Here is a 27,575-nt window from a genome sequence, read left to right as displayed (position 1 = left end):
TTGTGAGTCATGTATGTGTCGCCTAGGGCCAGAACCAAACACGTCTTGAGCAATCGTAGATTTTATCACCTCTCACTGGTCCAGTTACCTTCCGACGTCTGAAAAGACATGACCAAGAATGCAGGGTAACGGGGCAGTGTGTATGATGGAGTGGTAACTAGACTTTTACTCAAAGTAAGCAGCCATGACGAACTCAGCTCTCACCACAGTCGGTTCCGAAGAGCTCATCGGCACTATCCTATACCAAAATTGTAAGCTATCCAACTGATTCAGACATGATTTATCTATAATAGTTACATAAAATAACTATTATTAATAACTACATTATAGGTTTGCTCGGGAATTGGCATTCATTTAAAATCTCATAACTATTCAATCTGATAACGTTTTTTTGGAAGTGTTGATGACTTTACAGTGAGTTTATTTATAGGCAATTGGCATTGTTTCCAACCATTTCAGATCTCCATTCCCACTCCTACTTATGTCCATACATAAATTCTAATGCTGCTCTTATGGATCCTAGTTATTCCTGCCATTGCTTGCAGCTGGATGAATGATCTCCATTTGCCATTGAAGCTACTCGAATACACGATTAGAAATGACGCCAAGCTTAGAAAGAGATGTGAAGACGATGGATGTCCCGTAGACGTAAGTATGGAGTTCAGAATCATTGAGTTTACATATTTCTCCCTCTTCAAATGAAATCGTACGCTATTTGAGGTTGGTACTCTTTCCAATGGTCGATGTTGGGGATACGAGAAGAACTGTTTGTATGAAAATTCATATTCGTTTGAAATGGGCGTGCCTTGGTGCAAATCTCCTTCGAAACGGTGGGTGAGAGCTTTAAAAATATTAATTTTGATTTCTTTGGGAGTTCTGTTTACATCATTGAAACATGTGATTAGATTTCTAAAGCTTCGACTTCCCTTGACGACACGAAAAAATCCGAAAAGGGCTTTGAAGATAACTCTGCTCCCTTATTTGTAGAATTCTTTCAAATTCGATGCTTGTGACCTTGGCATTTCCTTTTTTAAAAACACACACAGACTCGAAAATTGCGAAAAGTTGCTCACTTTCGTGCTCTGATCAGTGCTACATGACTTCCACCGAATAAGTGCGACGTGACAGGCAGCAATGCGTTGTCCTCACCTTGTGAGCTCATTTTCCACTGTCCTGGTCCAACCGAACGTGTATTGTGCCCAACCAATAAAACACATTCGTTGCTGGTTGTATGTCCCGAAATAAACGGATCAAAGCAGCCGGCGAGGCAGTCAAACGATTGCACTAGGATTTACATCGTTTACACACGACTGAGTGCGGAAAATGCATACACATACATATCCTTGCCAAATATAGAGTCCGGTCCAGAATGCAAGAACTTCGTGCTGCATCCTTTTTTGCTTCGGACGGATCTACAACAGGCTCGCGATAAAGTATGCAAAATGCACAGCGTCGATCAATCTTTATGGGGATGCGCCTACACGTTCGACATGAAGGCATCACCCCACGAATCTGAGGTGGTACGGATTTCATGTGGAGTATTCGTATACGGGGATTAAGGAGAGGGGGTAATTCTGTCCATTTTTTTCCTAATTGCCGTAAAAAACGGCCCGGAAGTTACGGCTTCGAGCGTTCCGGCGCGCTATTTTCTACAATGAGTTCGATTGGAGCGCGCCAGCCTTGTGCACGCGCCGCATCTTCCGGGCCGTTTTTTACGGCAGTTAGGAAGAAATGGACGGAATTACCCCCTCTCCATAAATCTACTATCCCGTATACGAATACTCCACCTGAAATCCATACCACCTCAGATTCGTGGGGTGATGGCTTTAAGTGTGGACTTCATTTGAGACTTACAAACGCGCGAGTCTATGTGTCAGGTCAGCGTTTTTATCTTCCTGGACAAGTCTGGTTCCAAATTATACCAGAAAGCATGAAGAGCTTGTTTGGTGCTAGGACTGATTCGAACCTCCGATCAATCATGCAGCTACAGCAAAACTTCTTACCGACCGCGCTACACCGCTCCTAAGCTCGCGCCAGCTTAGTAGTCCACTGAGAAAGACAAAACAACTTCCTCACCAGTCACAAGATGATTTGTCTTCGGAATCACGTCCAATTCAATGTTGTAACTTTCTGCTGCTCAGGTAGATTGCAATGAAAGTACGTTCATGCGAATTGGCATTTTCCATTTCCGATATGATACTTTTTAGAAGAAAAACATTATTTAAACTAATTAAGACAGCATATCGCGAAGTTGACGGTATTGAATCTCTCGACGAATAGATAGGAGCAGGGGTATAGAGTGTTCTATTCTAAAGTGAAATCGTAGCAGAAGATAGAAATTCCTTTATTTTAAAGGGGTTACTTAACGCTTAACACTTTATCGTACTTTACGCTTATGCAGACCCTACGAGAGGATGGAATTATTGCTTCAAACGAAACTTTATATCTATTCCATAGCTTATCCTACCAGTAATTATATATGGAAACTTCTTAGTTCAGTAATTCCGTCACTTCACCCAACGATAAAATTAACATCAGAGATCAATTGCTTTAGAATTGTGAATATCAGTCATAACTCATGGTTTCACATTTCCGGACTTAGAGGCAGCATACCACGAATCTGGGGTGGGACGAATTTCAGGTGGAATATCTGTATACGGGGTCGTAGATTAGGGAGAGTGGGGTGGTTCAGCTCATCTCTCCCTGCATCACTGCAAGCAGCCGGCCACTGAATGCTGTTTTGTACGACACCTTCTATTGCAGCGCGCCACCCTTGCACGCGTAGCGTCGCTTACTGCCTATCGTGGCAGTCCGGATTGATTTTTGACGAATCGCAAGGCGGAGGCGGCGCAAGGGGTGGAGCGTTGCAATATATGGCGCCGTACAAAACAGCATCCTGGAGGCTGCTGTTTGCAGTGATGCAGGGAGAGATGGGCCCAACTACCCCCATCTCCATCCAAACGAATCTCCAATCTACGATCACGTATACGGATATTCCACCTGAAATCCGCACCACCTCAGATTCGTGGTATCCTGCCGCTAAAAGAAATTCTCTGACTTGAGGTCTTGCAGCAAAGAAATCCTCTGATCAAACCTTAGCAGACGTTTGAGAAATTCGAGAGGAGTTGAGATCAATGTATCTATTTGATCATGTCTACTAATTTAGTTGTCATTATTTCAGAGAAAAATTCTTCAAGCAAGCAGATTTCGGGTATGTGAAGGAAAGGAGTACAATGCACGACATTTGTCTGTCCTCACGTAAGGTATTGGATTTTCTTCTGATCACTCTGTCACTTTGGAGAGAATCTAAAATCCCAACTAATCTCCTTATCCATCATTTTTGTTTTTTTTTCTCGTGTCATATAACATTTAAAGGTTAAATTATTTACACATTTAATTACACAATATTGAATCTCGTGGGCAAAATACAACTACATAGTTTGTAGTTTAACTAACATACATAGTACGCACTTTAAAAATATTTTTTAGCAGTTTGACTTTTAGCAGCTACAAAGGAGAATATGGGCTTTGCCTAGCCACACTTCTGTCGTTCTATTCTTTTTTTCTTAACGTTATTTTCCATTTTTCTCCTTTATAATTCTTTTTCTGCTCCTCCTTTTCAGACCTCCTTACTCATTTGTTTGCCGTAATGTAAGATTACTCAAAGACATACGAAAAAAAGAATATCTCTTGGAAAATTCATATTCTAGTAAGAAATGGAATTTTCTAGGCGAAATTTTCTAGTTGATTGCAATTACTTTTGATTTTGGTGTGATGCCAGACTGGACCAGTGTAAAAGTCAAAGCCAGACAATTTGGATTCGTCAATATTATCACTTTATTTGAAACTCTTCAGTTTTCCGTGTGTCACCATGTTTTTGGAAATATTTTCACTCTTTGATTTCTTCAAAAACTTTTGAAAACTTCAAAAACAACTTAGCAACAAAATTTTAGAAAATTATAAATGGAATTAACCATAAACATTCACTTCGTCACATGATCTGACTGAGAGAAAAGAGATATCTCAAACAGCTCAAGCTACATACTTATTTAATATACCAAGATTCTAGGACAGTAATACATAGGTATCTTAAAAATTGTTCTTTTTTTCTTACTGAGGAAGATGAGATATGGAGAGGAAGAGGAACAGGGAAGTGGAGAAGATTGTGAGACCTGGAAAAAATATCATAAAGCCATGTTCTCTCCAAACAACGTAGTTGAGAATTTTTTGAGGGAAAAATTGTCTTTGAAATGTGAATTTCATGTTCGTAACGCTTGCGTGTCTTCTATAAAATACACAACATCTGTTGTCTTTTACGCATGCGTACGTCATCGCATGCGTTACACAAAATAAACAGCTGCGTTCAAATGAAAAAAAAAAGATTATCATCTCCTATCTTTTTTTATGGTGTACCATTTACTGGAAATTTCTATCCATTTATTTTCCTAATTTATGCATTGATTATTTTTATATACATTTTTCATTACATTTTTATACTTTTGCACTTATTAATAATTTTTCATGTTTTTTTCTACATTTGTTTTTTTTAGGAAGGAAGCCGTCTGCAGTGTTCAGATGACCTCCGTCACTGCCACGGGACAAACATCTTTTTCAATTTTAAGAGTTGGGACCGGAAAAACTCTAAGCGGTGTGTGTATTCACTGTATGTATGCCTCATGTAAACTTCACGTGAACAAATTAGTTTTCCAGATATCGTGAGGACATCCTGCAACCGGGAGAGGTCGGTGGGAATTGTGAAGAGTTCCACCCTGAGGTGTTGCAAGAGAATATGAGCGAAAGGGGATATTTACGAAGTTGGTATGGATTTTATCACATCGTCGCATTCAATAGTTTCATTTTTTATCATCCCACAATTATCATCCTGATAAAATTATAATTTGCAACTTCTTTGGGATATCAGCTCTAATTTTGTCGACCTCGGTTTACTGTCAAGGTTTTTCTCTGGATTTTTTCCTGCAGATTGAAGTACTACAGGTGTTTTACGTAGGAAATTGCTTATTTACATAAAAAGTAAGATGTCGCTCAGGTTATAACTCCCCAAAAATCCATATATCTATTCAAATATTGCGGTAGTCTTTTTCTGGTTTCAGAATTATTTACAAGTCGCGACTTCCTATTTTTTTGCCTTATCCTTCACTTTTATTCAAAGCAGCACCCCACGATTCTGCGGTGGTACGGATTTCCGGTGCCGTATTCGCATACGGGATCGTAGGTTATGGAGATGAGGGCGATTCTGTTCACTTCTTCCTAATTGCCGTAAAAAACGGCCCGGAAGATACGGCTTCGAGCGCTTCGAGGACTATTTTCTACAACGAGTTCGATTGGAGCGCGCCAGCCTTGTGCACGCGCCGCATCTTCCGGGACGTTTTTTTACGGGAATCGGGAAGAAATAGACCGAATCACCTTCCTCTTCATAATCTACGATCCCGTATACGAATACTCCATTTGAAATCCGTACCACCTCAGATTCGTGGGGTGATGCCTTTAATCGATTCATGAATATGCGCCACACGCTGCTGCTATATATCTCCTTTTATGGATAAGATCATCCAGAAATACTGCGAATGACGAAATGACAAGCGACAGAAGTTCAACCTGGACATAATCGTGGTTTCGGAACAGTCAGCAGGTCAAAGGGACTGTTTTTTGAAAAGTTCTCTCTCCAGCATTATCCGAATGGGTTTTCTTGGCATTCTTCTCATTTTCTCTTTCTTTTTCTTTTTCACGAAGTGATTTAAAAAACTGTCATCATAGAACGATAGTAGTAATCAATTTGTTGATTTCTACTGTATATTATATTGTATTTCTATTTTATATCATATTAATCTCTTATGTTATATTAATCTTCATAATATATTTTTCTTTTTTTCTAGTGCTTTTTAGCTGCTTTATTATAATAACAATTCATTGCTCGGTTAAGGGCCGACGAATTCAAGCAGTTTGTATCTTTGAATGCGTTCTCCGTTGACTACGAACATTGTGACGTCATTTTCGAGCGACCTACCATCGTTATGAAGCTGGACGCTGCAGTGAATATGTACCATCATTTTTGTGATTTCGTAAATCTCTACGCTTCACAACACATCAATGGTTCCTTTAGTAGGCAGGTGAAGAAATGTTGCGATGTCACTGTCGATTGTGTTCAACTGGGACTGCGCGACGCGTCCGCTGCGCGCGCTCTTCTTTTGCTGGGCATACACCATCTCCTAACTTGCCCAATCGATATCGCATCAGCCTGTTGCGCATCAGCGCGTCGCGGTTGAACACGTTTGGCGCTGGCTATACTTTGTCGCTTCTTGCGCCTATGCCTTCGCCTTATTCCAGTCCTTCCAGGTGGACGTGGTGTGGTGGGACACATTTAGTGGCGGCTTCGTGGATCCATTCTTCGGAGTCACTTGGAATGCGTTCACCGATGCGAAACCGGTGGAGTTGACAGCTCTGGCTGGTCGTCGTGTTTGTTTCAGAAATGCTTTGTTTCCACTTCTGGCAAGACAACGTTTTGGACTTTACTACAATATGCCCATGGTAAACGTAGAAACTGCCCACTTTGTCTTTGTGATTCTTTAAATGGTACTAATTGAGGAACAAGAATGTTCTGGATCGGGATTGATGCATGCTTTCGCCCATCACATTCTGTATCGATTGAATATTACTCAAACAGGACCACTACTGGATAATGTGCGGCTCACAATTTTGACGAGGAGCACTAAGTTTAGGCGAATCCTCAACTTAAACGAGGTAATTAACTTATTGTACTTATTTAATCATTGTTTACCGCACGAATCATAAAATCCTTAAGGAAGGATGGAGATTACTATTATGTTATAAAAAGATTTGTAGTTGTTGATGAGGGTAGTTCTTAGCACTATATCCCCTAAATTCTCGATCGAATGGGATTTTCGCTGAAACAAAAATGTACCGGTGGAAAAAAAACCTCACCGATTTTTTGAAGGATTTTTTGAAGGATGCGATTATACAATTGCTCGAAAATGGCAGAAGGCAATTTTCCAAATAAACAAGAAAATTTATCTGATGTGGTCCATGATCGAAGAAAAGGGATCGGAAAGTTTCGAGAGATTGTTCTAGAAAAGTGAAAAGGCTATTCTAAAAATTTAGTATATAATAAATATAAATAAATATATATATAATAAAATATATAAAATATAATTCGGATAGCTTTCAAGGAATTCAAGCCAATAAGTAAAATAGGAGCTGTTCTGAGGAAAAGTTAGGAAGTTTTAATGTTGCACAGCCGTACATTTCGTCTATCACTTTGGCAAAAGTCGATAAAAGTCGTTGACGAAAAGGTCCGATATTGTAAAAATGAAAATGTCTGACATTTTTTTTTGCTGGATGAGACGATGTCCGATGATGTTGAAAAGACAGCAGAGAAATACTTTATGAAAAGTTATCAAATACTTGAACTATTCTGTAATCTGTTTTTTTTAAGGTTATCAGATGACTCTTATTCTCTTATTATAAATTTATTTCAAATTTATTCTAGTTCCTTTAATGGTAGTAGTTCAGCAGGAGGAGCGGGTGTAGAGCGGTCGGTAAGAGGTTCCGCTGTCTGCACAATCGATCAAAGGTTCGAGTCCGCCCTAGTGCTCACCAAGCTTTTCATCCTTCCGGGGTCGATAAATTGGTACCAGACTTGTCTGGGAGGATAAGAAAACTGACTTGACACATCGGCTAGCCACCGCAAGTCACTGTATAGGCCAGTTAAACCTCGTAAACCTCAAAAAGGATTCTGATTGAAGTGAACGCTGTGGCGCACCCCGATTGATTAACGCTAGATACTTCATCCTTATCCTCTAGGTATGATTTATGCCGTTTTTGTACTGCACGTATGATATCTTGATATTTAATAATTATAGTACTGTTCCAATTCCAAAGAAAATTCCAGAAAATGGCAGCGAAACCTGATGAAATTGAGTTAGGAAAAAAATTTTTTCTACAAACCACCACACCTCACACTGTAATAAGCGTTTATTCGTATTCGTCCAATCCAACGATATGATGAATGAGTAATATTACTAGTAGCAAATGGTTCCGATCCACTGCCCTCAAGGTTATGGGCGCACCATGGTTCCACAGCGCCAAATAGATCCCGATTCTACATTACTAAGTGAAATGCTAATAATACGGAGGGGAAACGGAGTGAAATGTAAAAGAAGTATCCAGATGACGCAGTCAGACAACTGGTGCCGGAAAAAGTCTGCGTGGTCCTGGATATGTAAAGAACCGCTTGCTTGTCACTGTGTTAAGTTGATACTCAAACGCCTCAGTACTGCTCCGGAACAGACGTTTTTCCGTAAAATGTGAGTGGAAGTTTGCCATCGTCACGTCTTTGCCCTTCATATTTCGAAGGACTTAAAAAAAGCGTTGAATGCATACTTCTACCGTTGTTGTTCGTTTTTTTTATTGTGTCTGCATCTCCAGAATATTCTCAGCGTTTTAAAAATTAAGATTTATACAGTGTTATACATCTCTACTACATATTATCAGGTATACGGTCCCCTGGCGAATAATTCTTCTTTTTTGTCCGTATACCCTTATGGAATGTGTTGTTGAAGCATTTTTCGGCTCCTTTAGTCGTGAAGCCAATGCTTTGCTTTGCCTTCGCAACTCGTTAGCACCTAAATCACATTCACACTTGTTGTGTCCTCGTTCCACTGGTCTGCACACCGACAGATGCGTTTTCCGTCTCATCATCGCTAACATCTCTCACTTGTCGTAACTCGATTGGCACCAATATTTTCTGAAATAAACACATATGACATAGTCACCTCATATCTTACAATCGGCTCAAATTCACCGTCAAATTTTTATTTTCTTAAATACTCCACCTGAAATCCGCACCACCCCACGAATCTGGGCAAAAAAATGGCCCGGAAGACGCGGCATAATGCTGGCGCGCTCCAATCGAACTTGTTGTAGAAAAAAGTGCACCGGAACGCTCGAAGCCCTATCTTCCGGGCCGTTTTGTACGGCAATTAGGAAGAAATGGACGGAACCACCGTTCTCCCATAATCTACGATCCCGTATACGAAGATCCTGGAAATCCGTACCACCCCAGATTCGTGGGATGATGCTTTTGAATGCATCATGATGCCAGAGGTTGTGATTGGGAAGGAGAAGGAGAGAGTCGTGAAGAGGACTGAATATTACTACCATGTTTATGTCAAGTACTATTTTTATAGTATTAAATGCTATCAAATATTTGGGTATTTGGTATTAACTAAGCATTAAATGTAATTACTATTTAGTATTAGCTACTTCCAGTGGAGGGGTATCACGAACGATTAGATTGGTGGGGATATAGTCGAAATAAACAAGACTCGAACTTTGTCTTTAATTCTAAAGGCATTTTGCGTCATTGATACTAAACGTTTAGCTGATTGCAATCGATGCATGTTCTTTCTTTCATGTTTTTTTTTTTTCAATTTATAAAATATCTCTAGTTTCACGAATAATAAATCATCTAATAAGCTCATTGCGATTGAAAGTTTTGCTCCGAAGAAATTAATTTTTATGAACGTCCTAGTGCTTCTATAGAATCCCTACAAACAGACTCTGAAATGTAGTTGTCCTTGTTTCAAAGTAGGATTGTCTGACGATTGTGGGGACAAGAACAAAAAAGGAAAATGATCCTTTTAACACGTGGGACTGCTTTACTTTTCCAGAATACCACCACCCAGGAGAAGAAGTACCTAATTGCCTATTGCAAACCCATTTTCATACATAGGATAGGCGTCCAGCTTGGAAAATGGCAAAATGAGGCAGGAGACCACTTACAAACACGTTTTTCACCAAAAAATGTTCAAAAGAAATTGAGCTTCAAAAAAACTTAGTTAAACCTAAGTAATGAGACAGTTTTCTCATAAAAGACCCCAGAAAATGCATTGGGTTGATGCAAAAGGTGTCATCGCAATCCCGGAGTTTTATCAAACTCACAAAGAAAATTTTTGCTGCGGTTTGAGAGCGGATACTTGAGAAAGAAGTTGTGGTATTTGGTGGTGTTTTTTTTTACATTTTACAACGTGTCACAAATTGGTGAAATAAGGATTATTTCTGAAATATCATTCTCCTTTATTTCCTTTTATTCTTTAAAAAAAAAAGGCAAGAATCTCTCGCAAACGCGGAAAAAAAGTTTGTACTGCGTAACGGAATAGTGCCGTGGATGATCCTACTTGTCCTAAGTGGCTTGGAAAGTTGCATATAAACTGTTGTGTTCTTAACGGTACAATCTGCTCTGGATGATCGCCTGAGGCTGACTCCAAGAAAATATTGGTGCAACGTGACGACAAGGAAATGTAGGTGGAAATCGTCGGCGTGGAATATTTTGAGGTATCGGAGGAATTCTTGGAATCAACCAGTCAGTGGTTTTAAGGCCATTACACATGGCATGAAACGTATTGTAACATGGCGAAGCAGCACGTCTTCGATGAAGGAGCGCATAGAATTTCCTCTAGAGTCGGAATTCTTTTCTTTTTGATTTTTTTGTCTTTCACTATTTTTTTTCGTACTGTAATGTATGATAGACTTACGTGGTCTTTTCAAAGCGCTATCCCATAGGTTTTATAGTTGTTTTTTTTTTTGCTGAGGATTTTGTAGGCATGGAATTACTGTTATTTTTGGAATCATAGTAAAATCCCAAGATTTGTCCCAGAAGAAAGATAATTATGCACAGTTAAACAAGAAATTGATCAAACACCCAATTCCTGCAAAATGAAGTCTTTGAGAGCATGTTGGAATCAGGAAAAATTTCTGAACCAGGGAACAACGTTTCTGTGTGTTGCGAGCACGAAAGATGGAAATCTTGGGCAAAAATGGGGAACAGAACGAACAAGCAAACAAACAAACAGAAATGAAATCCCTACAAGCTAAGCTCTTAGAGGTATTCTGGGCATCCTACATGCATAGGAGTAAAACAAAATTGTAATTATATTCATGCATTACTATATGAAAAAATAGTGAAAAATCACAAAAAATAACAGAAAGAAAAGAGGTCCGGGGAGTTTTTTTTTCCTACTACAACACGTTTTGCGTGGACGTTAACTTGGAATGGTTGGCAAACCCGATGTTTGGATACCGCATGAGTTAAGGCAGAGAAATTTGAGAGAACCAACGTTTTTTTTTTTCATTTTTAAAGCGGATGGTTACAGGTGTTGAGAAAAACTTGGTTCTGCACTGTATAACAATGTTAAACGTGAAAGAAGGTCTAAGTCAGGTAGATGCTTATTCAATTAGAAAAACCAGTTCACATCCGAAGAAGGTTATGTTATGTATTTGATGGGACTGGGAGGAAATTGTTTGCTGTGAGCTGTTATCCACAAATCAGCCCATTGTTTCGAAAAAAAAACTGTTCAAAATAACTGAATTGAATTGAATTGAATTGAAAGCAATCGAACAAAAACGGACTGAATTTGCAAATAGAAAGAAATTTGTGTTACCCCAACACAATGTTAGACAACACGTGTCTTTAACCGTTTTTTTTTTTTTTTTTTTTTTTTTTTTTTTCCCCTTTTTCCCCCCCCCCCCCCCCCCCCACACCAAAAAAATTTTTTTTTTTTTTTATAAAAAAATTTTTTAATTTTTTTTTTTTTTAAATTAAAAAAAAATAAGAATTTTTCCCCTTTTTTTTAAAAAACCAAAAAATTTTAAATGTAAAAAAAATGGATTTGGGAGGTTATGGAAAAGATGGGGAAGGTCGTGGAACGGAACGGCATGTACTATATTTATCAAACATGGTTTGTAATGAATAGAATTTTCATTTGATTTCTTTTAAAAAATCAAATCAAACCACTGTACCAACGCAACAATCGCTAAGTCTAGGAGCTTTTTTTACGGAGTGGACTTATAGTCGAGAAGTTGGGGTACATATCAGCGAAAAATGGCCTCATTTACCCAGCAAGGACATATCCCTCTTTGAATCGCCTCAAACCTACAGCAATGTTATCGGAAAGACTAGCTATTTACGTCTGGGCTTGTTTTCAGTAGAAACCATGAAGCGACACTTCATCTTTTTGTTGTCGTCTTGTAAAAAGGTGAATGTGCAGTTCTCATTTCTATTAGTGCTACGCGTATGCTAATCAATAATTCTACAAGTATAGACAGTAGTAAGCATAGTACAAACGAAAGTCGGAAGTCGATAAGTTGGAGATCAGCTGAGTCAATGTTCGTCACCGGCAATTGGGAAAACTCCGTGTTTTTTTTTCGAATGCCCGTGTCTCCAAATTTACTCGATTAAAACAGGAGAGCACAAAAACAAATGGAGGGTTTTCCGAGGTAAACGTAAAGCCGTAGTGGTTTGTGCCTTTCAAAATTTGTGAATTCACATAGCAACAACAGGAATCACTCACTCACCTGGTGTCCGAGCTGAGGTTCGCTTAAGAAATATCCATGAGTGATTTTCTCTTCACTTAATGAATTTAGATTCCCATAAAGTAGAAATACAATTATCGCAGCGGCTATAGCTGAAAAAGGAAGAGTTGAACTTTTAACTTTTTGGAGAGATTTTCTTGAATGAACTTTGAACTTTTTTTTAAGAAATTTTCTTCAATCTCTCGCATTTAAATAAACGTTTTTCTAGTAAACATTCAAAAAATGAGTATGTATTGACTTTCTTCTTTTGCTGTTTTCGCGTTTTAGCGGTCCCATTCAGTAAACACATTGTTTAGAGAATGTAATGTCTGATGTTGTTTAATGTGAAGATATCCGAGAAATTAGAGGGATATGTTTATGTGGTACCTGCGCCTACTGACGCTACTATAAATCTTCCTAGCACATCTGTTTTGTTTTTGGTTGACTCGTGTGAGATCCTTACTGAGGCGATCGATAATTATAACAGAATCAGCATAGTCAGCGTTGCGTCATTAGTATAAATAATACTTAATTATTTTTTTGAATTTTTCTCGATTATTCAAATCTTCAAATTAATTCAAATTTCTGAAATAACTGAGTTTGTAAGTGAATTCTCATTCGAATATTTATTCGAATGTATTTGAGTTCTTCATCAGAGTAGGTTCCAGTAGAATTTGATTCCTGGCAACTTTAAACATTCATTTACTACTACTACTACTACTACTACTAATGATAATAATAATAATAATAATAATAATAATAATAATAATAATAATAATAATAATATACTACTTCTACTAATAATAATAATATTAGTGTAGCGTAGGATTCGTGATTTTAGCCCGCGTACATACTTCAGTGGGCGGCGAATGTGTTCAACCAGGTGAATGCGACGCGTCCGCCGCAACACACTCTTTTTTCTTGCTAGGCTCTCATTTTCTTCTGGCTATTTCAATCGAAGACGCGTCGAGTTCACCCTATTGGATACATCCGACACCTGTTATATGTACCTGCCTGTTGAAATAGAGAATCTGTTCACTTTCGCTTATCATCTGACCTTCGGATTTATTAAAATATGCGATTATATGTTTCGAAGCCGAGTCAAATATTTGAATTCACTCGAAGGAAGTGTTTTTCGAATGACTCGACCTCGAAGAGACACTCGAACATTCGATTAATGCGTTATTTATGTTGGCGTTTTTCGCCTTTATTTTCTTAAAATTAAAGAAGCAAATAAATTATAAATGTTTACCATGAATTGGCGCGAAGATCATTTGTAATGAGTACATAGCGATCCGTGTGCTCGTCACAATGCGATTCTCCTTGGCTCCTATCCGTTCCAGGTATTTATCCTCGCTGTTCACTAAGTATGCTGTCCAGAAGAATAATGATACACTTTCTACAAAGGAGAGCGATGCTGCAATGCAGCTGGCTATCTGAAATACATGAAATTTTTTTCAAATTTTGATTGGTCGTACTTTCTTAATGCCTTATAGCTTTAATTCTGTGTTGCTTTAAAAGTAAAGAAGAAGTCCTGTGTATGGAAACCATAATGCGACTCTGAAGTGGACCATCTGATTTTGTCGTGTCCTATCGATTTCTTACCACTTTGAAGAGCAAAAATTTCAAAGAGAATTTTCGACCTTTTTAACCTCTCCCCAACCTCAGTTTCCGCAAAGAAAAGTTGGCGGTTGACATTTTTTGGATTCTTTTGCTCGTATCGCTATTCTCTACTCCGCTTTTGTTCATATCTCAAAAATTGCTGAACTTATGTTGCATTTCTGTCTCCCTCTACCGACATACAAACGCACAACGGGCCCAAAATCGTCGCCGACATTCATACGTCGAAACCTGATTGAAAGGTCCCCAATTATGTGTGTTCAGTGGCATTCGAAAGTAGAATGAGCTGCTGATTCCAAATATACTTCGAAATTCCATGTTCGATAAATTGGTGACTGTATTATTTTGGAGAATAAGAATTGACGCTATCCCAAATTGACAATTCTATTACACGCAATAGGAGGTTATTGTAGCATTGGACCCACATCATACGTTCGTTAGAAATTTCCATCCTACAGAAATTCAGAAATTGAAGATTAATCAGACGCGTTAAAGCTGCAAAATCTCCAAATTTTTCAGCAGAATTGACAACAGTTTATGTTTTAAGTTTCTGAGGGTTCGAATTTTTTTTCGGTAAAACAACATTCTTCGTTATTTGTAATTTTTAACAGCTGTAACAGCTAGATGAACGCTAACGCGATTGGTACTTCCAACCCTTCCTGTACGGAGGATTTCAGGCGCTAACATTGGATGACAGCTGGTATAGTTTTGAGTGCCAATGAAAATTTCGTTTGCACCGACAGATTATATTCTGAGAATACATCTCACTGAATAGGGCGCTGTCGTTAAACCAAGTGTAAAAGAGGTTGCTGAGAATGGGAAATTGGACTTATCAAGTATCCAAGGATAACTCTACATAGCTTATCCCCTCGGTACCTATAGAATTATCTCGCAATTCTAAGAAAGTGGTCGGGTGTGGTGCAGTCGGTAAGAGGTTTCACTGTGTCTGCACGATCAATCGATGGTTCGAAACCGCCCTAGTGTCAACCAGGTCCTTCATTCCTCCGGATAAATTGATACCAAACTTTTCTGGTAGCTACATCGATATCATCTGATACATCGCTTAGCTCCCACGAGTCATTATATAAGCTAGTTACACATTCACAAATTTCAAACGATTTTAAACTGAAATGAATGGGATGGCGCATCCCTAGCGGATTGATTGATTTTAATGCCAGGCGTCTTTGACGCCTTATTTAAAAAAAGTTGAAATAAGGATAGCCTATCCACTCACCAACCATCCTCTTGTAGGTCGACATTTACAGAATACAATAACTACTGTAGCATTAATTAATAATAGGCTTCCAACTACGACTGCAACATAGTAAGGGCATCCGTCATAAAATACGCATATGATTGCGAAGATGATCTAAAATTACACATAAAGTCGGCGTTGTACGTGTTCTCCTGGGTTTTCGTGACGGGACAGGTTAGAGAAGTGAGGCAGCATATAATTGGAAGAAAGGAGCGGTGCGTCGCGGCAGACGCGTGGCGTCAGCCTGGCTGCCAACGTTTGGCAGCGACTATACGCTGTGGGAATAGAGCACTTCTCTGTGAAGGGGTTTGACCTACCACTTGAACAGCGCTTGCAAACGCAACGAGGCTTAACGCAAGCAACGTTCGAGGATCAGCGGTAAGCACGTGATTCGTTAGAAGTTGTTCGACCTGGAATTGAAGTTACAACTGCTATGAGAGTGGAAATATTAAGGTACGAATGAGAAACGTTCATACGTGATAGGATGGAGTCATATTGGTGAGCTTTGATCCCGTACTGTCACACATTACGAACGGTTGGATATTCATTGTTGTCCGGACTGAAAAGATTGCACCTTTTACTGATCTGATCTAAGGAATGATTTTTCAAGAAGTTCACCAATTTCCTACCTGTCGACTTTGTGACTATACTGTCATTGTCGGAGCCTTCAGCGCCAGATTCAGTCATCCTTCTATCTCTTTCATTCATTGGTTCTAGTCCAAATGTGTCACGATAGTACACTACTGGAGGAAAGGATGGAGTATACTGTAATTAATCAGAATGACGTAAAAATACTTCATTTGTTATTCATTTTTGGTTGTTTTTTTTTGGCTCCAGCATTTACTGTGCGCCTATAGTCGGCGTCAAATATGTTCAATCAGAAGGCGCGTCACATCGCAGTTTTTCGTCGGAGGCGTACTGTATCTGCCTGTTCCAACTCATTCTGCGCTGATTACACTTTTTAAAAGGTTTTTCATTTGCATTTTTTCTCCCGTGAAAGCTTTTAGAGGAAACAGAATAAGACTTGTATTCTACAATATATTTGTGTAATCAAATAAACAATAAAATTAATTAAGTATGATAATAGCTAACATATAATCGTATGCCGAAAACATTTCGGATAACATGTGAAATCCGTCCATAAAAATTTTACACTCGGCAAATCGCAGATCCTCGGCATTTTCGATGTCTCTCTTAAAGATGTTTCTAATCAGCGCTCGGAGTCAGATGTTTACGATGATCGATGCTACCCGGATAGCATCCGAAAGCTATCAAGGATACATACGGATAGTGAATGACTTGGATGGATTCGCTGGATGAATTTGTGGTCATCTTAGAGTTTACACGTGAACACATTTTGAATTGCTTGAGATGAGGAGGAAAGTGGTAGAGCTAAGAAAATCTTAGAACCACACTGCTTAGTCGCTTGGTTTCCTCCCCCCTATTTATTTTTTTCTTTCGTTGTTTGAATCCATGCTTTTGGTATATTGGGCCATTTTTCATAGATTAATCGAAATCGTCAATCATTCTCCTTTGTTGATAGTTTTTTTTTTAGAATGGTAAGCTGTAAAGTTGGATTCCACTGAAGCAACATTTATCATACTTCTTTTCGCGTTGTAGGCTCCTCTTCGAGAGATAGTCTAAAAATCAATATCTATAGATTGAACCATCTAGTAATGTTGTCCTCATTTACAATTTTTGACTTCCCCTTGCTAGCTTTCAAGCTCCAGCTGCTTTTTTTTGCGACTCGAAAAAAATGGCGTTGTTTTGCCTCGTGGCTCCAGAAAAAATCGACGTTGGGATGGATGTGAGCAAAAAAGAAAACAAAACGTTGCAAAGGAAGGTTTTTTGGGGCACGGAAAAAACTGTGGACCAAGGGTTTTTAGAGAAAAAAATCAAACAAACAGCAGATTAAGAGGATCGGAGCAAGCATCAAAGGAAATTGAAACGAAAGCTCGAACAAAGTGATCGGGGAGCAGTCTTAACCACTGCTGACTGTGGGAAACAAGTAATTCCCAGATGTTTTTGGTTACCGGGGAACTCTAAATTTTTTTCTTCCCTTTTTCCAGACAACTGTATGTACTCACGACGTTCATCAACACGTTTACAAGAAATAAGATCTTTTTTTCAAATCCACTCAAAAAATTAAGTAGTTAAAGTTATTTGTTTTGAGATCTAAGAACTCCAAACTGTTTGGAAACTGAAGAGAATTCATGTATGAAAAAAAGAGAAAAAGTCTGACAAATCAAATGAGAAGGCAGGAAGATTGAATGAAGTACTTTGTTTGGTTTGAAAACTATAAAATTTGAAGCCAACATGAAAAAAAAGATTACTGAGTCCAAACTAAAATTTAAGTAACGTTTAGTTAACGGGTGCTGCTTGAAAATTACAATTATTTGCAATTAGAATATTTGAAAATTTAAAATTACAAGAAAATTGTTACAACAGCAAACAAGTGGTCACCAATCCTTTTAAACTACAAAGTTACTGAACGTTCGACAAAGTCCCTAAGGGTTTTTTTTCAATAAATAACAAACACATTTGCAAATTTCTAGGCAGCCTTTTCTATTTGCTTTTGAGAAACAACTGTGCTAGCTTCAGAACACAGTAATAAAATTTTATAATCAACTAAACAGATTTTTCACGCGACCACCTGTTTCATTCTGAATATTATTTTAAGCGAAATGATCCAGAAGCAACGCATCGCATCTATCCTTACACTATTTGGTCACTGGAACGTAAACGAACCCGCGATAAACGAACCTTATTCTCGTTAGTTCGAAACGGTACCGGTCCTGCCATGGTTGTAGTGAAGCGGCGGCGTGGGGAGAAGGTGACACAAGTGGCTAGGCACGCGAGCGGCCTCCGTCTCTGTTACACCATGCAATCGGCATCGATAAACCTCAAATTCCACGAGTTAAGCTCGGAACCGCCAACCCCTTCCACGAATGATCCTCCTCCATCGACGACGACGACTTCACCCCATGCCACGAAAAGGTTCGTTCTATCTTCACCTGATCAAGCATATTCATCCGGGATTTTCTTAAACGTGAGCTGTTCAGAACAAATCTTCCTCTCTTCTTTCGTAGTTGTTACATATTTCTATAGTTTGGTTCCGTTTTTGTTTCGGCTCGCTTCGAGAAATTTCTTACACATTGCAAATGGTGAGATTTGTAATAGAACAGAGCATGGTGTGATTTAAAAAAAAAGAACTTTTACGTTGGTATGATACATATGTTGTGGGTGAAACGACGATGATGAACGATGGATGGTTGCTGTATTCTCACAATGAAATATTTGCTGCCTCGTCGGGATTATTGATTATCATGGTTCAATTTACTGTTTTACCTTAAAAGCATCACCTAACGAATCTGGGGTGGTACAGGTTCCAGGTGGAGAGTCCCTATACGGGGTCGTAGATTATGGAGAGGAGGATGATTCCGTCCATTTTTTCCTAATTGCCGTAGAAAACGGTTCGCAAGATGCGCCGCATGCACAAGGCTGGCGCGCTCCAATCGAACTCGCTGTTGAAATAGTGCGCCGGAACGCTTGAAGCCGTATCTTTTGGGTCGTTTTTTACGGCAGTTAGAAAGAAATGGACGGAATCACCTTTCTCTCCATAATCTACGACTCCGTATAGGCATAAACCACCCGATACCCGCACCACCTCAGATTCGTGGGGTCCTCCTTTAATGTCGATGTGAGTCGCTAGATATCATCAGACATAAATGGGAAAGAAAAAGCTTGGGATGATCCTTTAATTTCTCTCTTGAAGAGACGAGCTAGAACTCCGTCTAAACACTCGTTTTCATTGGGTAACCACTCTTTAGTGCTTTTCATCATAGAGCTTAAGGTAAATTCCAGATTCCTGAGGGATTAAGAGCTTAGTGCATGATGGTAGCATTTTTGGCACGGTTTAATGTGTTAGGTTACTGTTGCAGTATCGTACCAAAAGTCTGTTTAAATTTTTCTGGAGTGTTAGGTTACTGTTACAGTATCGTACCAAAAGTCTGTTTAAATTTTTTTGGATTGTACAGACTATTTTAGTTATGTGCTTTGACGATGCTGTACTTTTGATCGTTTGAACTGTTTAGATCTACATGCCATCCTAGCAACATTTCTACTTAATTACTCTCTGATCAATTTTGTCACCTTATGACTGTACTAATACATACTTTCACCTGCATCCTGATTTCATGTGACCTATCTCCAGTGCTGCGAACTCCTGAAAAACTTCAGTTGACTCTGGCTGACTTCCGCTTCCGGTTAAATAGAATTTCTTCTCTTCTTTCATTTTTTTTCATTTTATGGAGTCTTTGCACATATAGAAGAGATTTTTCTGAAAAATTACTGTGAATTTCTAAGCTAAAATGATTCTTAACGATCCACCAAACTCCAAAAGAAACAAAGAGTGAATTGGTGTGAAGTTTTTAAGGGCTAGCCTATGTATCATCCACTCGGAGAACGAAAACTCTAATAGATCGGATGCGTCAATAATATTGATGCCTTATATTATATATATTTATTTATATTTATATTTATATATTTGCATATTTGTATGTAATTTATATATGTATTTAACCTATGCATATTATTTTTCTTTTTTTTAACTAGAAAAAATAACTCCGTTGTGATAGAAATGTGATCGTAAGGGTTTACACTTTGATACTCGATTACGTTTCGTCTTCGTTGAAAATACTTAAAGGCATCACCCCACGAATCTGAGGTGGTACGGAATTCAGATGGAGTATTCGTATACTGGACCGTAGATTATGGAGAGAGGGTGCTTCCGTCCATTTCTTCCTAATTTCCGTGAAAAACAGCCTGGAAGATGCGGCGCGTGCACAAGGTTGGCGCACTCCAATCGAACTTCTTGTAAAAAATAGCGCACCGGAACGCCCGAAGCCGTATCTTCCGGGCCGTTTTTTTACGGTAATTAGGAAGAAATGGACGGAATCACCCTCCTCTCCATAATTCACTATCCCTTGTACGAATACTCCACCTAAAATCCGTAGCACCTCAGATTCGTGGGGTGATGCCTTTAACCTTCTACAGGTTGTCCACCAACAGTCACCTCGTAACAACTTGTTACATAAGCGATTTTTTCCACGGAAATGTGCTCTTAAAAAGGGGTTCGTCCCAGTGATTAATTGCTATTCTCCTTGGAAAAATTAAATAAAGTCTTTAAAGGTACGCATAGCATTTGAATTTATTGAATTCTTGAAAATATGAATATTTGAATTGAACTCATAGATGTCATATGATCGGCAGTAATCGTAATATAGTCGGTATTGAAGGCGCCGGGATGCGGAAAGCAGGAGTTTGGCCAAGCAAAAAAAGCGAGCGTAGCTGCGTTGCGTTCGTGCGGTTGACCGCAATTGGCACCAACTATGGTATATGGTGGGAGCGGGTGTAGCGCAGTCAGAGATCTGCTGGAGCCGCATGGTCGATGGTTCGAAGCCGGCCTGGTGCAAATCAAGCTTTTCATCTCTCCGGGGTAGAAAAACTGGTATCACACCTGCCTGAGTGGATAGAAATCCTGGCTTGATCATTGGCTAGCCCCCACAATTCATTGTATAGGCCAACACGAGCTCCAAAACCTTAATGATTACGAATTGCAGTGAAAACACGTTGGCGCATCCCAATTGAATTAATACGGCAGCTTCTTTATCCTTTTATCTTTTTTGTATGCAGTACTTCTTGGGTAATACTTCCAACTTCACTTCTTCCGTTCGATTATCCAGCAATCAAGATCAGCTGCTATTTCCCTTTGTTCACTTCCTCTTGTTATTTCCTAGGCGCTCTGTAACCTCTTTTTTTCAATACACCATCCTTTGAATAGAAACTATTTTGAGTACAGTATTCATCTTCCGACTTCTTGGGTGTAGCACTCACTTGTCCTTCCCACTTATTTACTTCACTCTTTTTTAAATTACACCCTGTAGACTGCTGTAAGACTATTTTTAGATGGTACGTAGTCATGCTGAGAGCTTTCTTTCCTGTTGCAGGGGAGAAATTTTGGCTAGTAACCAATGTCAGTTAGTTACTAGCCAAAATTACGTTATGTTAGTTACTATTCTTAATTTTGTCAACCGTTCCCAAATTTACAAGAACCATCCCATTAGAGGGAGAAATAATTTGCGTTTGTCTGATCGAAGGTTACCGATGAACAATACATAGGATTTCCTATAGCAATGTTGAAAACTACTTTTTTTGTATGTTTTTTTTTTGTTTTTTTTTGTGTGTTTTTGGCTTACTTGCTTAGTAGGCAGGTAGGTTTTATTTCTCAACATAGAATCCATCCATTTGTCACTGTTCCATATCCTGTGAGAATTTCCCTCTCGCTGTCTATCGTGTCTGTCGACAGCGAGAGACCCTAGCACTTCAGGTCGACAACGTCCGGCAGTTTTACGAAACAAAAAGTTGTTGCCAAAAATTTCACGCTTTCTCTATGTACTTAATTTATTTGGGTTGACGGGATGCAGAGCCCGTGTGCGGCATGAGATTAATCCGTATAACTCCCGAATTTCCTTTTTTATGGGGTGAGTGTAGTGCATTTGATAAGAGGTTCCGCTGCCACTGCGCGATCGTTGGGTTCCCTCACCGCCCTGAAAAAAACCAAGCCTTTTATTTTTCCGGCATCGACAATATTTCATACCATACTTCTATGGGTTGATGAAAACACTGACTTGACACATCGACTAGCACCCGCAATTCATTGTCGTTCCTAAACCTCAAATTCTAAATTGAAGTGAACGCGTTGGTGCATCCCAAGCGGATTGACTAACTCCAGAAACTTCATTCTTCTATTCTTTCCGTTAAATTCGTCACAGAATGTGCTCATCCAGTTCAACGCTACTTTCTTCTCTTGTCTTCTTTGCATAAAGCAGAGTAGGACGAAGAGGGAGTATGCGTGTGTCAACCACAGAACAACCGTGGTTGGTAGGAATCGCAGGGCTATCACTCGGTTGAACATATTCGGCGCTGGTTATAACCGTACGAGGTTCTTAAAAGCATCACTCCACGAATCTGAGGTGGTGCGGGTTTCAGGTGGACTATGGCTATACGGAGTCGTAGATTATGGAGAGAAGGGTGATTCCGTCTATTTCTTCCTAATTGCCGTAAAAAACGCTCGGAAGTGTCCCGGCGCGCTATTTTCTACAACGAGTTCGATTAGAGCGCGTCCTAGGCGATCCTAGGCAAGAAATCTTTGGGCACATTTTGACTTAGGCCATAAATATGTGGCGCCCTGTGTGTATTTGTGTGTAAAATTGGTATTTCCCAACAAACACACTGTATTTAGTACATTCTTGTGTTTCATCGATTTTTCTTACCTAACACCTTCTCACATTTTGCAGGTGTGCACCCGATACTGTAGAAATTTGTAGGAAGATGTGTAATAAAAGTGCGAAATAGAAAGTGGGATGTGACGAAAATTATAGCTTCTGATGCATGAATCCGCACTGGCTAATCGGTTCTAAAAATCTGGAAACTGGAATACATACCTTCGAGCACGATTTATGAAACGCTACGCGAGCTAATCACAAGCAACTGACATAATTTATAGCAGTGTGTTTATCTGTCAGCTTCGCAAATTTAAATTTTGTTTTAACTATTCCGCGAAATAGCTGGACTCGCAAAATTTCGACCAGATCCACCGAAAAGTTGTATTCTTACTCTCTTAGTGATTAGGTTGGTCGATTGCCATTCTAGAAGTATCTAACAATAAGAGCCCAGCAGTTGCTTTCAAACGGTAGCTTTGGGAAAGCGACGAACTCGAAAATGTCCCCTCTTCTTAGCTAAACGCAAAGAAAAACTCAAATACACCGCTTATTCTGGATACGAACAGATTCTTTATGTGGAGCATCTTACCAAACTACTCGATATTAATGTCATCCACCAACTGTTACCATCGTAAAACCAGAAATGTTATGAGAGCGCTGCTATAACTCTTTTTTTCACTTGTTCAACAGCTGTAGTACATTATTGTGCACTCAGAAATGTCTGCCGCTCCCACCATCCGCGAGCTTCCACTCCGTGAGACCCTGCGCATACCCTCACAATCAATCGAACTTGGTTTTTAGGGCGTACCTCGCACCGCTACAGCGTAATTTATTCTGTGAAGACGAAGAAAATGTTAAAAATTAAGATTAGGTCAACGAAGGCGAGGAAAAAAGTGATTTTGCTCACTATTAGTATTAAAAAAAGACAGCTGAAGATAGTTTTCACTAAAATTCAAAAATATTCCTTATTCATTCCCAATCACTGCTGACTTTCAGCTCCTCCAGACAGTACAAACCATCTCTGGCCTCACAGTAAAGGTCGTGGATTACAATGAGTGAGACTACAACTTTTTTTAGTGTGTTCTCTATCGATCTATTCTCTGCATTTAGACGTATTCCTTTCCTTGCTCAGCTTAATTCCACTCATAACTCGGATATCTTCATCGGAATGCATGGTGCAGGCCTCACTCATCTGTTGTTTTTGCCGGATTGGGCAGCTGTAATGGAGTTGTGAGTACTTCTTATCATTAAGAATTCGTTAGGTTTTAGATCTACGGTTTTTCCTGTCTCGACTTCGATTCCGCAGTAATAAGAAAATGAAAAATAAATATTCACCCAGAAATATATAAAAATTTATATAAAATGCATATATAAAAAATAAGGGGTGGGTGTGGCGCATTTGATTAGAGGTCCGTTGTAGACGCACGGTCGATGGTTCGAAACAGCCTAAGTACCAAGCAAGTCTTTCATCCCTCCGAGGTCAGTAACTTGGTGCCAGATATTTTTGGGAGGATAAAAACCTTGAGTTGATCATCGGCTAGCCCCCGCAAGTCATCGTACATATGGTCAGCACTGGAAAAGTTCAACCGAATGAACGCGACGCACCTGCCGCTGCGCACGCCCATTCTCTGGTTGACATACACTCTTCCTTCAATCGATCTTATCCACGTAGAAAGTGCACACTACCTTCCTCCCATTCTGCTTAAAGGCATCACCCCGCCAATCTGAGGTGGTGCAGATTTCAGGTGCAGTATTCTTATAATAGTAATAATAATAGTAGTATAATAGTAATAGTAATAGGGGTAGTAGATTATGGAGAGGAGGGTGACTCGGTCCATTTCTTCCTAATTGCCGTAGAAAACGGCCCGGAAGATACGGCTTCGAGCGCACAAGACTGGCGCGCTTCAGCCGGACTTCTTGTAGAAAATAGTGCGCCAGAACGCCCGAAGCCGTATCTTCCGGGCCGTTTTTTACGGCAATTAGGAAGAAATGGAAGGAATCACCCCTCTCCCCATAATCTACTATCCTGTATACGAATACTCCACCTGAAATCCGTACCACCTCAGATTCGTGGAGTCATGCCTTTAACACATTCGGCGCTGGCTAGAAGTACTGAGAATGAGATTGATGTTTGTTTAATGAAACGCTTGTCTTCTATTTGGGTCAGATGAGTTTTTTTTTTCGAGGCGAGTGCGGCTCCAGAAAAGAACGAAGAGGCTGGAAACTTTTCAAAAATCGCTTAACTATTTGAAAGGACCTACCAGTACCTGAAAAAAGTGAATTCATGCGCTCAAGTACCGGTTTATTATAATGATGTAATGTCATCAAACCATCATTCTTTTGTTATTTGCGCACGCCCGCTCTCTGCTTGACAGTTTCTTTCTTCAATCGATCTTATCCACGTATGTTAATCCTACTACTTACTGTTCTGGAATTGTTTAGTGTTATGAATGAAACCATACGTCTTACTCATGAAATCAATCGTAATTTTTCTCATAGTTCCTTAAATTTCTTTGTTCTTCCTGCGAATTTTGCAAATAATTTATCACCAGATACAACTGCGAGGATCGTAATTGCTACAAGGATCTTGCTCGACTTCGAGGAGTGAAATACTTCACATGGTCATCGTCTAAGGTTTGTTACGTCCATTGTATGTTAGTTATTTTTCAGCGCTTTTGAGCGTTCTCTATTTCAGGAACATCTCATCTATCCAGAAGATTCTGGCCATCATCCCACCAATGGAGGACCACATAAGAAATTCACAAACTATCGTTTTGATCCGACAGAGTTTAAACGACAGGTGAACTTGGTAAGCTGAAAGAAAAAATATTTTTAAAAAATTGTTATTAATGTCGGACGGCGCTCCACAACCACAACCAACAAATTTCTTTTTTTTAAATCGATCTTTTTATTCATTAATACTAGTGACTCAGTAAATTTTCTTCTTCACATTTTTTTTATTTTTTTACTTTATTTTAATTTTTTTTCTCAGCGGCATTACATTAAAGGCATCACCTCACGAATCTGAGGTGGTACGGATTTTAGGTGGAGTATTCGTATACGGCATAGTAAATTCTGGAGAGGGGGTGAATCCGTCCATTTCTTCCTAACTGCCGTACAAAACGGCTCGGAAGATTGGGCGCCGCACAAGGTTGGCGCGCTCCAGTCGAACTCCTAGTAGAAAATAGCGCCCGGAACGCTCGAAGCCGTATCTTTCGGGCCGTTTTTTTTTGTGGCGATTAGGAAGAAATTGACGGAATCACTCACCTCTCCATTATCTACGATCTCGTTTACGAATACTCCGCCTGAAACCTGTACCACCTCAAATTCGTGGGGTGATGCCTTTAAACACGATTTCTTTAGTCATTTAGAAGAGTGAGGAGGACTAATTGTCGCTACAGAACCGTAAAAAAATCCCTGAGATTTTCTTTGAGTCGAAAATCCCTCTTTAAGAATTCTGCACCATGTTTCTACGAGCATTTTGACTACGAATTCCGATTTAATCTTGATGTGAGTCGTTAGATATCATCAGACATAATTAGGAAAGAAAAAACTTCTGGACCAATTCTGCATTAAAAATTGAACAAAAGAAAGCTCTTCTTTTCTAGTAACCCCCATAGGAAGCTTTCAATTTGTAAAATTTAACGGATGTCGAGAAACACGTGCAAGAGCAATGAAAGCAACCCTATGCGTTGCTTTCATTTCGTCGCTCGTTCTGCAGCAAGGGGTTGAATTCATTGACTAAGCTGCTCAGTATGGTGGTCCTGATGCATTTGGTTGCTACATTTGCAGAGTACATAGATGCCGTGGTACTTGGAACGCAGGTACCAAACCTCAGTTACTGCGAAGGGATCAGGAGGAAAGTTCTACAAACTGAACTCTAAAACTTCTGAAACTTCTGAAAGTTCTGAAACTGAACTCTAAGGGTTTGATGGTCCAAGCGAGAAGAGAAAAGGAGAAAAATAGAAATTCTGAGTTTTTGTCCAAAAAAAAGAACGTGTCCAGGGCGTTTGGCGAGATTTTAAGAGTAAAAAACGGTCTGTGGTAGAAATTTCATAATTTCTTGTACATGATGCAAAAGAACGTTCCGCACTCAGTTCATTTCTGATCCTATAACCTTCGAGAACAAAAATATGTTCTCGTTATCGGACACTATAAGAGTCTTCTTTTCAGATGTTAGAATACGTCCGCCGTCACCCCAAATTCGTGAAGGAAAGACGGCGATTGCGTCGACTTCAAAAAAGTGGAGAGTTATGAGGTCCACTATGCACCGATATCATACTAATTGTCTGTCTAAACACTTTGCTCATTCCTTGTTCATTTTCTTGAACTGATATTCTCATATTTTTTCATTTCTGCATTTGTTATGGCATCTTGCTTTGCTCACCACTTTCGTGTACATTTTTATTCACTTAAGTCCACCGCAAATAAACAACAAAGAATACCATCATGAAATTTACATCTAAAATGAACGTTCTCAGGAAGAAGGTATTATAAATATAAGGATGAAACAATGTTGTTTTTGGTTTGGGGGAAAATGACTTTCTGATGAAGATCGAAAGATGAAGAATAATCAAGACGAGCCCTTGCAGCCACGAATGTTGTGCTAGTTAATTAGTTTACTGCAAAGATTAGGAAAAAATCGAGAGGTACAAAATTGCAGACCTGAAGCACTGAGCGTTACCACCGATATGAAATTACGAAGAAGCTCTGTCTCAGAATACTAAATCAACAATCGGTGTAACTTGTGTGTCTTCAAAAGTTCGCTGAACGACCCTCAAAGGATTTGTAGCCGGTATTGCCAAAAGAGTATGGTAGTTGGAACCATCCCATGTATTTCACCCGCGACAGCACGAGTTGTTGGCGGTAGGGGTCTGATTCACGCGTGTAAGGGTGGTTTCCTAAACAAATCCGGAAAAATGCTTGTACACTAGCTTTGTAGATTTTCGTGTCTTAACAGTGCAGCCCATTACGCGATACATCGACGCAACTTCGTCGTCGATCAGCGTCGGGGATCTAAGAAATGTGAC

The 27,575-nt window shown here is 39.4% G+C and overlaps 2 protein-coding genes across 6 annotated transcripts; one reads left to right on the top strand and one right to left on the bottom strand.

The window, feature by feature from the left end:
* Positions 1-403: 403 nt before the first annotated feature.
* RB195_000686 (uncharacterized protein) lies at positions 404-26,802 on the top strand (the record flags this gene model as incomplete). 5 transcript variants are annotated; one of them, XM_064197160.1, is made up of 14 exons in its annotated part: positions 404-414; positions 546-648; positions 721-830; positions 3,182-3,263; positions 4,551-4,648; positions 4,711-4,818; positions 5,942-6,128; positions 6,355-6,546; positions 6,604-6,759; positions 23,542-23,600; positions 23,656-23,775; positions 25,098-25,179; positions 25,241-25,354; positions 26,719-26,802. In XM_064197160.1, 14 exons carry the CDS (start codon positions 404-406, stop codon positions 26,800-26,802), a joined length of 1,506 nt encoding a protein of 501 aa, XP_064053038.1. The 5 variants fall into 5 exon arrangements, with proteins under 5 accessions (XP_064053038.1, XP_064053042.1, XP_064053043.1 ...); XM_064197161.1 differs by lacking the exons at positions 23,542-23,600; positions 23,656-23,775; positions 25,098-25,179; positions 25,241-25,354; positions 26,719-26,802 and adding an exon at positions 8,290-8,346; XM_064197158.1 differs by lacking the exons at positions 23,542-23,600; positions 23,656-23,775; positions 25,098-25,179; positions 25,241-25,354; positions 26,719-26,802 and adding an exon at positions 7,472-7,483.
* Positions 8,672-18,064, bottom strand: RB195_000687 (uncharacterized protein; the record flags this gene model as incomplete). The annotated part of the gene is made up of 8 exons (XM_064197162.1): positions 8,672-8,782; positions 12,391-12,500; positions 13,640-13,823; positions 15,242-15,376; positions 15,580-15,672; positions 15,739-15,821; positions 15,892-16,027; positions 18,026-18,064. 8 exons carry the CDS (start codon positions 18,062-18,064, stop codon positions 8,672-8,674), a joined length of 891 nt encoding a protein of 296 aa, XP_064053041.1.
* Positions 26,803-27,575: the final 773 nt, after the last annotated feature.

This window comes from Necator americanus, chromosome IV, assembly GCF_031761385.1.
Source record: "Necator americanus strain Aroian chromosome IV, whole genome shotgun sequence".
NCBI classification, from domain to species: Eukaryota; Metazoa; Nematoda; class Chromadorea; order Rhabditida; family Ancylostomatidae; genus Necator; species Necator americanus.
The sequence above is the reverse complement of the archived record's forward strand: the minus strand, read 5'-3'. Positions and strand labels throughout refer to the sequence as shown.